Source organism: Solanum verrucosum, unplaced genomic scaffold, assembly GCF_900185275.1.
Source record: "Solanum verrucosum unplaced genomic scaffold, falcon-dt-bn FXZP01000212.1, whole genome shotgun sequence".
NCBI lineage: Eukaryota > Viridiplantae > Streptophyta > Magnoliopsida > Solanales > Solanaceae > Solanum > Solanum verrucosum.
In genome coordinates, this window is record NW_026020038.1 from 351753 (window position 1) to 363954 (window position 12202).

General features: G+C 36.2%; 1 protein-coding gene across 1 annotated transcript in view; it reads left to right on the plus strand.

The window, feature by feature from the left end:
* The first annotated feature begins 904 nt into the window (after positions 1 to 904).
* LOC125821654 (chlorophyll(ide) b reductase NOL, chloroplastic) overlaps positions 905 to 12202 on the plus strand; it is a 32646-nt gene continuing 21348 nt past the window's right edge. The window contains exons 1-3 of the mRNA XM_049501058.1: positions 905 to 1189; positions 2725 to 2793; positions 11330 to 11391. Of these exons, the coding sequence (XP_049357015.1) occupies positions 925 to 1189; positions 2725 to 2793; positions 11330 to 11391 (396 nt within the window). The 5' untranslated portion in view covers positions 905 to 924. The remainder of the gene's footprint in view (positions 1190 to 2724; positions 2794 to 11329; positions 11392 to 12202) is intronic.

The following is a 12202-nucleotide window of genomic DNA, read 5'->3' on the forward strand; positions in this document are numbered from 1 at the left end:
AAATAACCCTCAAAGTAATATTATTCATATTAGGGATGTCAATGGGGAGGGCGGATGTGGGGGGTGGGGGTGGGTTTAAGGCTATGCGGGACAGTGCAGGTTTAAGGTTGTGCGGGGCAGAAGTGATGCGGGGTGGGTCAAAGTTGGTTTTTTTAAAAACTAATGCGGGTTGTAGGTATATGTCATTCTATGCGGGTTCAAATTTATTTTAACTTTTTACATGTTATAAGAGTGATAGAATATTATTTATTAATATAATTTCTTTAAACCTAATAAAATATTCAAGATAGTAAATGAAAATAATTTAATAAAAAATAATATAATTTCTTACTTGTTTCCCAATTGACCTCTGAAAAATATTTTTTTTATATCATTATCTATTAAATAAACACAACTTAATGAAAAAATAAATTTATTTTTATTAATTTTATTTTTAATATCAAACTTAATTAGAAAAAAAAATTAAAAAAATCATGCGAGGCGGTTCATGCAGGCGTGTCTATGTGGGGTGGGGGGTTGAGAATGAGAAAAAATGTTATGCGGAATGGGGCGGGTTAAACTCAACCCGCCCCCACACCAACCCATTACCATCACTAAGAGCCCGTTTGGATTGACTTAAAAGTCGGTAAAACCTATTTTTAAGTCAGTTTTTGACTTCTGAAAATGTTTGACAAATATAAAAAATGACTTTAAATAAGTCAGAAATCAAAAGTAGGTCTCCCCTACTTTTTAATTTTTAACTTAAAAATCGTTTCAATTTGATTTTTTATTTTTAACTTAAAAATTATTTTTTTAAGCCCATCCAAACGGACTCTAACTCATATATGTGTGGGCATAACAAAGTGAATTGGAAAGAGCATATACGATACTAATTATATTTGTTATCATATCGCCTTCCCCACTACTCCCTCGTTCTCCTGTCCAATGGCTGAAATGAGTGTTACCAATACCACCGCTTCACTTCAATCCTTTCCTAAATCACCTCTCTGCTCTCTCTCAACCACAAAATTTAACTCTTCTTACCATCCTTTACCTATTGTATCTCCCATTGCCAGGTTTTGCTTAATATCTAAATACAATTCGTTTCGTTTCTCTGCTGCTGTTGTGAAGGCTGCTTCTTCTCCACACGCAAATACAAAGGACCCAATGCTTCCTCCTTACAATGTCTTAATTATAGGTGGTTCCAAAGGTTAGTTCAATATTTTTCAATGTACAAATGGGTTATCATAATTTTGTCTTGATTGCGGATCCCTGTCTTAGTGTACTTAGGTCTTTGTTTAGGGTTCTGTTGATGTTAAACATGTTCATTTTATCTCTAACTTCTCTTTTTGCAACTTATCTTTGTGAAAAGCTACTGACGAACTTGAAAATGTATGGCCAGAAGGGTCAATACCATTGCCAAAAGTCAAACAAGATTGAATATGGTGTACAATCAGATATAATGACCTTATTGCCAACATTTTTATGTTCTGAGTTGAAGTTGATTATTAAAGGCTCGGTTTGAACTACATTTCACTAGGACAATGGTGATGTCTTATATATATTCTGACTAGTCATATGAAGTATACAACAACATGAAAAAGTTTAATGTTAGAAGGTGTTAGTTTTTTAATGTTTGAAACAACATGACTAGTCTTAATGTTTGACGTACTCCTTGGTCTCCCTTTTGCAACTTCATATTGGTTCATTGTCACTTGTGTTTTTGAAGATGTTCCCAAGGGTCGTGCAATTTCTTCCGCTGAAACAAAAGAATATGAGGGATCACCTAAATGGCAGGGGAAATATAGTTTGCATAGTAGTGAAGACCTTTTTTTTTTTTTTGATGACAAGGGAAACCCGTAGCCGCTACCCTTTGGGTGCGCACAAGGTAAAACCCCCGCTCCTATGCAATAGCTCGCAAACCACATAGGAGAGGTAAATTGCACTAGGCAAGCCCGGTGCGACAAGCTCGACCCTGAAGGCAAACTCCTTGCTTTTGCTGGCAACTCGGCAAGGTGTTTCGACCTTGAGACCTTCAACATAGAAGTCCCAAGCCCAAACCACTGGGCCAAACCTTATTTATCATGGTGGAATGATGAAGCTTAATTGTTGATGGTGTGAATTAAGTAAACTTTATAGCTTTATATTGAAGAAGGCCAAGTTTCTTTAGCTGGAGTGCTATAACATGCATCTGGATTTGTAGTTCCTTTGAGGGCCTTTAATGTCTCCTTTTCCCTAATAATTCAAAAAATGCAACGGTTTGGTTATTAAAATGTTTAATTTCTTGGTTCATGGTTGAAACAGCCACCAACGCCTATTTATATCATAGGTGGTCACGTGAACCTTTTTGTAACTCGATTTTATTGTTCTTTTAATGTATTATGACTCTCTTCACATCCTTTTTTTCATTTTGATCATTTGTGTAGTGACTGGGTGTTTGTATGCTGAAACTCAACCATGTTTTTTGTGTAATCACTGGAAGATATGACTTTGTATTAGATAGGGATATAATACGTTCAATCTCCTGTTACTTGGCAACTTTAATAGAATTCTTTACCTTCTAGCAAAACCATTATATTTGTAGCTAACAACATGTGCTCGTGGATTATATTTCAATCTGCTTACTTTGTTTCACAAAGTGGTTACATGGACACAAAACAAGTCGCTCTAAAATATGCAACTGGTTCTATTTTTGTTTATACTTAACTGCAGATGTCTAGAATTGACGTTATTTTATTATTTCAGGAATAGGCTATGCATTAGCTAAAGAATTTCTCAAGGCAGGTGATAATGTCCTCATTTGCTCCAGATCAGGTGATTTCATATCATAAGTGACAATACCTTTTGACTTCAATGATGTCATTAACCAATAGACTTATTGGTTTTCTCATTGTTCAGTTCCTCTATATTTTTGCTTTATTTTATAGTTTGTGAAAAAGGTAGTCAATTGTGTAAAAATGAAATATGCAGAATATATGGTGGGATCACGGCAATAGATGTGCCATTAGTGGTGTACCATAGTTCAAGAGTCATGATTATATAGGAGGAGTTTGGATACATCATAGGTGACGAATTGTCCCAAAATGCAAGGCTGAGATTCAAACTCTGCCACTGAGGGGGAGGGGGATGTTGAGATTTTGCCAAGTCATCACTGAACATTAGTTTAAATGTCTGGGGTTCTTTCCCTTGCTAAACCGAAAGAAAGTGTAGTTTTTGCCAAGATTTCCTATTAGAAAGATGTCGTGCCCAAACTTATCTTGGACTCCAGAAATGTTTTTGATATTTTTTCTAGAAAACATAAAGCCATCCCTAGATCTTGACAATGAAGACAAATATTTGTTCTATTAGGATTAAATATGAATAATGAACTTTTATTGACCTATCAATTTTTAAAAAAAAGAATAAACGGAATACGACATGCAAAGCTCTCCAAAAACCGATCGCAATGTGAGACTGTCTGACAACCACTCTTGATTATTCATTTCGAATAGAAAAGAAATTCAAAGCTTTGACCCAATGAAGATTGAAGACTGAGAAAATTGTATTGCTGATTTTATTTTGAGCTCTGTGTTACAATTTGTTTTATAATTAAGAATTTATGCGACTACTTAAGTGCATATTTTTATGTTCACTAGTCTCTTGGAACACCCTTACTCCGTGTCAACAACAACAACAACAACATACCCAGTGTAATCCCACAACTGGGTTTGGAGAGGGAATGATGTAGGCAAACCTTACCCTACCTTTGTTGGGGTAGAGAGGCCGTTTTCGATAGACCCTTGACTCAAAGTCTGTAGAGTGATGTAATTATTGATAAAGGAAATAAAGTTAAAGAAAATGTAAGTTCCTAAAAATGATAAATGGTGAACCTTTTTAATCAACTCGATACAGAAAAAGCATCGAGCTTCACAAAAGTCCTCGAATGTCTTATTGTAATTCAATATATGGGTTGTGTTAACTTGAGTAATATAATGAGTTAACCGATACTTACATTGCTCCCCACAATGTTTTTGACCTTCTATTGTTTTTATACTTCATTGAGGAAACTGTGAAAAATATAGGAAAAAAATATTATTGAATTATGTTCTAATTATTACATAGAGAACCCTATTTATAGACACTATAATACAATTCCTTACCAAATAGGAGATTATAAACTATTCCTATTATGTGTAGGATTGTGTATACCTATTCTATTCTAATACTCCCCCTCAAGCTGGTGCATACACATTATATGTACCTAGCTTGTTACAAATGTAATTAACGAGTACCGGTGAGGGACATGGTGAAGATATCTGCAAGTCAATCGTTTGACTTCACAAATTTGGTAACAATATCTCCTGAGAGTATCTTTTCTCTGACAAAGTGACAATCAATCTCAATGTGCTTAGTCCTCTCATGAAACACTTGATTTGATGCGATATGAAGGGCTGCTTGATTATCATACACAAGTTCCATATGACTGGTTTCTCCAAACTTGAGTTCTCCCAGCAACTGTTTGATCCAAACTAGCTCATAAGTTGCTACAACCATTGCTCGATATTCTGCTTCTACACTGGATCGAGCAACCACACTTTGTTTCTTGCTCTTCCATGACACTAGATTACCTCCTACTAAAACACAATATCCTGATGTAGAACGTCTATCAAAGGGTGATCATGCCCAATCAACATTTGTATATATGGTGTTATGCTCATGACCTTGATCCTCGAAGAGTAGTCCTTTACCAGAAGCTGACTTTATATAGAATACCAACATCTGAATCTATCACAAGGAGAAGTCATACACGGACTTACTACACTTATAGGAAAAGAGATGTCCGGTCTAGTCAACGTGAGATAATTCAACTTTCCAACCAACCGTCTATACCTTTCAGGATTACTGAGTTTCTCCCTCTGTCCTGGAAGGAGTTTAACATTCGGATTCATAGGAGTGTCCATGGATTTACATCCCATCATATTGTCTCCTCAAGAATGTCTAAAGCATACTTGCATTGAAAAATAGCAATACCTGATCTAGCATGAGCAATGTCAATACTTAGAAAATTCTTCAATCCGTCGAGGTCTTTAGCTTGGAAATGCTGAAAGAGATACTGCTTCATATTAGCAGTACCAAATTGATCATTGGCGGTGATAACGATATCATCAACGTAAACAACCAAGTAAATACACATATTTGGTGCTAAATACCGATAAAACACAGAGTGATCAGCTCCACTTCGAGTCATGCCAAACTCCTAAATTATTGTGCTGAACTTTCCAAACCAAGCTCGGGGAGACTGTTTTAGACCATAGAGTGACCAACGCAATCGACATACAAGGCTACTAGACTCCCCCTGAGTAACAAAACTAGGTGGTTGCTCTATATAGACTTCTTCCTCAAGATCACCATGCAGAAAAACATTCTTAATGTCCAACTGATGAAGAGGTCTATGACGAACGACAACCATAGATAGAGAAAGACAAACATATGCTATTTTGGCCACAAGAGCGAAAAAGTCACTATAGTCTAGTCCAAATATTTGAGTATACCCTTTGGCAACAAGGCGAGCCTTAAGCCAATCGACTTGACCATCCGGACCAATTTTAACCGCATAAACCCAACGACATCCAACAGTAGGTTTACTTGTAGGAAGGGAGACAAGCTCCAAGTACCACTCAAATGTAAGCAGACATCTCATCAATCATAGTCTGCTTCCATCCAGAATGAGAAAGTGTTTGACCTGTAGTCTTAGGAATGGAAATAGAGGACAAAGATGATACAAATGCATAATGGGGTGAAGATAAACGATTATAACTTAAGAAAGTATAATGTGGGTTAGTATTTCGAATAGATCGTATACTTTTTTGAAGAGTAACCGATTGGCTAGCAGGAGGCAAGGCCGCAGTGGGAGCAGGGTTTGGCGCATGACATGAGTCATTTGGGACTATTACTCGACGTGGATGACGATGATAAGTCAGGAGTGGTGGCACTACAATAGGAGATGGAGAAGTAACCGTAGGTTCCTCAAAAGTCGGTACAGGCAAAACTTGAGGTATGGGTAAGACCTTATAGACATTAGGATGATTAGAATATGTGTAGTAAGGTTGAGATTCAAAGAATATTACATCGGTAGAGACTATGTGAATAGCAACGATACAATTTTTGAACCCGAGAGCAACTAAGAAAGACACATTTAAGAGCACGAGGGGCTAATATATCTTTTCCTGGGATAAGTGATGAACAAAGCATGTGCTCCCAAAGACAAGAGGAGGGATAAAATATAGATGTGACTGATGGTACAATATGGAATGTGGAACCCGATTCTGAATAGAACATGAGGGCATTATATTAATTATATAACAAGATGAAAGCACTACATTGCCCCAAAAACGCAGCGGAACATGGGATTCAATGAGGAGAGTGCGAGTAGTCTCAATAAGATGCCTATTTTTTGCTGAGGAGTGTATGGACAAGATGTTTGGTGAATAATTCCTTGCTTAGACATAAACTCCTGAAACTGGGATGATAAGTATTCTAAGGCATTATCACTACGAAAAGTACAAATAGAAACACCAAACAAATTCTGTATTTCAGCAAAGAAACTTTTGAATATAGAAAATAACTCATAACAATCTTTCATTAAGAAAACCCTAGTGCATCTCAAATAATCTTCAATGAAACTAACAAAATAATGAAATCCTAAGGTGGAATTTACTTTACTAGGACCCCAAATGTCATAATGAACTAATGAAAAAATAGACTTTGAATGACCCTTAGTACCATGTGAAAATGTGGCACGACTGTGTTTCCCAAGTTGACACGACTCACAATCTAATCTGAATAAACTAGATAAACTAGGCACCATCTGCTAGAGTTTGCATAGACTCGGATGTCCCAAATGTTTGTGAATGAGGTCCAGATGATATGTAACGGAGCATGCTGTGAAGGAATTTGAAGAGTTAAGATAGTAAAGGCCATGTGATTCATGTCATGTGCCAATCATCTATCCCGTACTGCGGTCCTACAAGAGAAAAATATCATCAAAGAAGGTTATGTCACAACGTAGGGAACGTGTCAAACAACTAACATATGCTTGATTAAAGGGAGAACCAGGGGAATAAAGAACAGAGTCTAGAATGATAGAAGATAGGGGTTTTTCCAACCCCTTTTGGTTTTGTTTGGATCCCATTGGCTAAAGTAATAACAGGAAGATATTGTGAATAAACAATATCCGACATAAGTGATTTGTTACCAGAAATATGATCAGAAGCGATTGAGTCCATGACTCATGATCCATGACTCATGATCCATGAGTATTAGACGTGAAACACAAGTAAAAGAATTACCCTCAACAACAACATCATGTTGAACAACCGAAGCTACTTGTGGAGACGTTTGCTTACTTGCTCGATATTGAAGGAACTCATCATATTTTGTTTGAGCAATATGAGCATTATGGGATGGTCGATCAAGCAGAGCAATGAATACTTCTTGTCGAGATGTCTTCTTACTTGCACGATTACGAAGGAGCTCATTATATTCCTTTAGAGCAACAAGATCATAATAAGGTGGTGGACCATGCAAAATATGACATATGTCACGAGTGTGTCTAGACTTATGACAATAACTACACTTGGATCGAGGTTTTCCAAAACGACCTCCTCCTCTTCGATTCTCCATAGATTGATAGGCTCGTTTGTCTATGGTTTGAGAGGCGAGAGCAGAGGAGTAATGGTCGGTGATGAAACTACTTTGTGGCTGGGAGGCGCAGTAAGACGAAGTAGACGAGAGAATAATTCATCAATCGTAGGAATTGTAGGACTAGCTAAAGTATAATCACGCACTGAATAATGGTCAATTGGAAGTCCAACAAGTGTAAGAACTAGAAACAACGTTTGCCTGTGCTCTTGTTGTTTTTGCACATTCGTAGTGTCTGGCATCAATGTTTCAAATTCCTCCATGACTACCTGTACTTGTCCCAAATAAATGGACATACCTAATTTTGTTTCTTTAGGTTGGGCATATGAGATATCACATCATAGAGTCGAGATATGTCATTAGTGTATAAGGCACGAGCCTTTTCCCAAACTGAATAACATGTTTGGAATGGACGAAACAAGGGCATCAACTTGGAATCAATAGATCGCCATAGGAGGCTACATAATTGAGCATAAACCTTCTCCCATTGTGCTTTGGCTTTTGCATCTTCCACACTAGCCTTTGCCTTTTCATCTACCACAGAAGCAATGTTCGTTAAGTGATCTTGGACACCTTGACCCTTGCACCACAACTCAACCATGGAAGCCCAAGCTAAATAGTTTGAGCTTCCCATTAACGGTTCTAAAGTGATCATAGGGCTTGAACTTCCAATTCTTATATTCTGGGAGCCAAAAGTATCAATCCTGAAAGACATGTTGTGAAATTAGAATAAGCAGCCGAAAAAAATAAAAAATAATCTGTAATGAGTTGCCAGAATCTGGATTTTTTTATTTTATATTTTTTGTTCGAAATCTGGAAAAGAAAAGGTTGTTGCTGAAAAAGTGAATCAAATCGCCAAATATTGGTCGGAATCAGGAAAAAAATATATGGGCAGCCTCAGAATGAAGAGGCGACCCAGGTAGAAAATTTTTTTTCAAAAAAACCGGCCGGAATAGGGAGCATGCGCTGGCGCGTGGATTTGACAACTTGCTGGAGAAATTCTTCCAGCGGCGCGTGTGGCACTTGTTTTTGGTGAGTATGACTGGGGTTTGCTCGCTGGGAAGTTCCGCACCTAGTGGTGGTGTTGATTTTTGAAAATTTGGGACGGAAAATATTAATTACCCAGACAGCCATTTAGGTTACTGGAAAAAACTGCACAGATAGCTGATTTTGCAGCGATATATTTTTTTTTCTCACAATTGCTATGAACCATGTGAGAAATATATGAAAATAATATTATTGAATTGCATTCTGATTATTACATAGAGAACCCTGTTTATAGACGCTATAAACCATTCTTATTTTGTGTAGGATTGTGTATACCTATTCTATTCTAACAGAAACAACTTCAAAATTCAAGCTTAAATGTTCACAGTTATAGGAAGATGGAACAATATCTAGCACCTTCTTAAAATGGCTTGTGTGAACTCCTTTTTTAGATTTTTACCGAAATAATTGTGTTACAATATGTCCTCTCAAATTTATAATTGTCTATTTAATCCCTATTTGGGGAAAAAACTCACTTATACTCAAAATTATATTATTCTCAAAATACTAGTCAATTTAATCTGAATTCACGTTTTAGACGTGGAGAATGATTTTTCTTTAAGTTTGAGTTTAAGGAACTTGTCTATTCCTAATGTTTGAGGTATTCTTTTTAAAATTATTGTTTCATAAAGAAATATAATGTAGTTCATCAGAAAACATTATTTATGCTTGAGATTTTTGAGAAGTATAATAGATGTAGATTTTAGATACATGCATCATTATTTGTCCTTTTGAGAATTTCCATGTAACCTTTAGAATTCCTACAGAAATCTCTTGGTCTTATTCCTTTTTACATTAATATTGTTGGATAATTTGATTTTTGAAGGGGTATAAAGTCCATCAACTTTAGAGGGATGTTTCGATCTCTTTACATTTTGGTTTGAGGTTTCCATTTCTGTATTAGTATAGATTGATCGTCAATGTATTACTCAATTAAATACTGATATATCTCCATAATCTGGTAGATCATTGTTAAACCTACAATGGCCTCTAATGGCGCCATCATAATCAAGGAAATCATTTTGCACTCAAGAGTATGACCTAATGGTCAATGAGGCAGATAGAAACCTCAGAGAATAGGGTTTAAATCCAACAGAGACAAAAACATTGCTCCTTATGTATCTGTGTCCTTTTTTCTCAATTTTTTATTATGTATCCTACTTTTTGTTTTAGTTTTTTTTTTTTTTTAAGAGAAGCCACATTCTATGTTTAGTACTCTCTTTAATTATAACATCCCTACCACAAGATTCAAAGAGCATTTTGGTACAATATACATGTTTAGTTTAAGACCACAAAATTTAAAAGTCTCCCTTATTTTTCTGAACTTTGTGCTTAGTCAAATTAAGACACATAACTTGAAAAGGAGGGTAAAGGTAATTACTTCCCATCTGCATAAGCCTTGATGGACAGAATTACCGAATAGCTATACTGATTGGAGGTAGCAAGTACTCAGTGGAATAGTCAAGGCACATTAAACTGATTCATACATCACCGTATTGTAAAAAAAATCAAGGAAATCATATGATGTAGGCGTGTGATGTCCAATTGCTACAGTGATCCAACTCGAGTGTACTATGCAATCAAAGATATTTCATTGTTCTCCATATTCACAAAGCAAGAGATATGATGGGAACAGATGAACACTAACTACTTTATAGTTAGTTCCTTTTGGTTGCCACAATACTATAAGAAAGAAAATGAAATTGTAAAAGGCTCAGTAGTCAGTATAACTTGGATGTTGGGATCATTTTGTTGACAGTTTGCACTGCTCTATGGTTATTATTGGAATCAGCTTGTTGTAGTTTTCCTTCCCATCAAATAGAAGAAGAAGATCGGAAACCAATATGTGTATATGGCCTTAGTGAATTTGTACCTGCACGCTAGCGTAAGGGGTAAACAGAGTAGTTGGAGAAATTTTACTTTTGAGTAGCTAAATATGAATGTTTAATCCCATATTTTTATCCACTTCTGTTAAGGATGACAATGGTCACTTTCGGAATGTTACACTAAGAAGCTACAGCTTGTGGAAAGAAAAAAAAAGTTGCAGGCATTGGGTCAGTGATCTCTAGAGACTTTAAGTGCCACACATGCAAATTAAGGAAATAGTGAAAAGCAATGGATGCAATTTTATTAAAATAGAGCAAATGGGAATCTGGCTACTTAATTGGAGATAATATGGGTTGAAAGGAACAGAGCTTGCTGAAGTTAGAAAACAAAGGAAGGAGGAGAATCTGCTGAAGTTTGAATTGAAAATTGGGAGGGATGGCATATTCATGATCCAGTTTGATCTTTATGGAGTCATATATCAATAATTGCTGCTCCCGTACCTTGATGAATCTTATCCGAGTCCTGAACTTACCATAATTGCAATAACATAAGACTGATGATTTTGCATGATACCTTGATACAGTGATATTTTCTCTTTTCCATTTGTTATCTTGTAAATCATGGGGATGTGTTCTCATTCTCTTTTTTATTTTACTGCTTTAAAGCTCACACTATCTTTATGTTAGCTCTTCATCTCCCTACCCTTGAATGGAAAAGAAACAAGTTTCTATGGAATATGTAGTTTAGAATTAAGTGTAATTATATCTTTAGTGTTGACCATTTTTTTTTTTGACAGATGAAAGAGTTGTATCTGCTCTCGACAGGTTAAGAGTTGAAACAGGGAAGCAGCATGTGTGGGTACCTCCATGTTCAGTTCATTTCTTATAGACCTTTAGTCATTCTTTGATTCTTTCTGTGTACTCATCACTAGTTTCGTCTTCAATCTGTTGGTTCTATGATGATTGATGAGTACTTTATTTCGCTAATGACTAACATACCTTAGGGCTTCATGCCCACCAATTGACTTGAACTTTTGATTTCCTGAATCATGTTCTGTTGAAAGGAAGGTTGTAAAGTAAACAACAACAACAATAACAACAAACTCAGTGAAATCCCACAAAGTGGGGTCTGGGAGGGTAGAATGTATGCAGGCCTTACCACTAACTCTCCGAGGTAGAGAGACTGTTTCTGTAAGACCTTTGGCTCAAGCAAATAAAACACTAATTATAATAAAATTGAGAGTTAATAGCAAAGCAGTGCGGAGCATATATGCAAGGAGCCATAATAATAACAAGTTGCGGTTACATAAACATAGTAAACCACAGATGATCTCGGATACCAAAAACCGAAGACTTTATGAATATGCTAATACTACGACCGGCACGGAGCTCTACACTTCCACCCAGAAAAATACATGAATGGGCTAGTAATAAGACAACTCCCAACTATACCTACTTACCTTCTATCCATGACCTCCATACCCTCCTATCTAAGGTCATGTCCTTGCCTCCTCGGTAAGCTGAAGATGTGCCATATTCTGTCTAATATGTAGTTTAGAATTATATGTTATTATGTCTTTAAAGTAAACGAAAGGTCTGTAAATATACTTACTGGTCCTTTCAGGTGTTATGGCCTTTCTTTTACATGATTAGCTTAAGTATTATTTTAG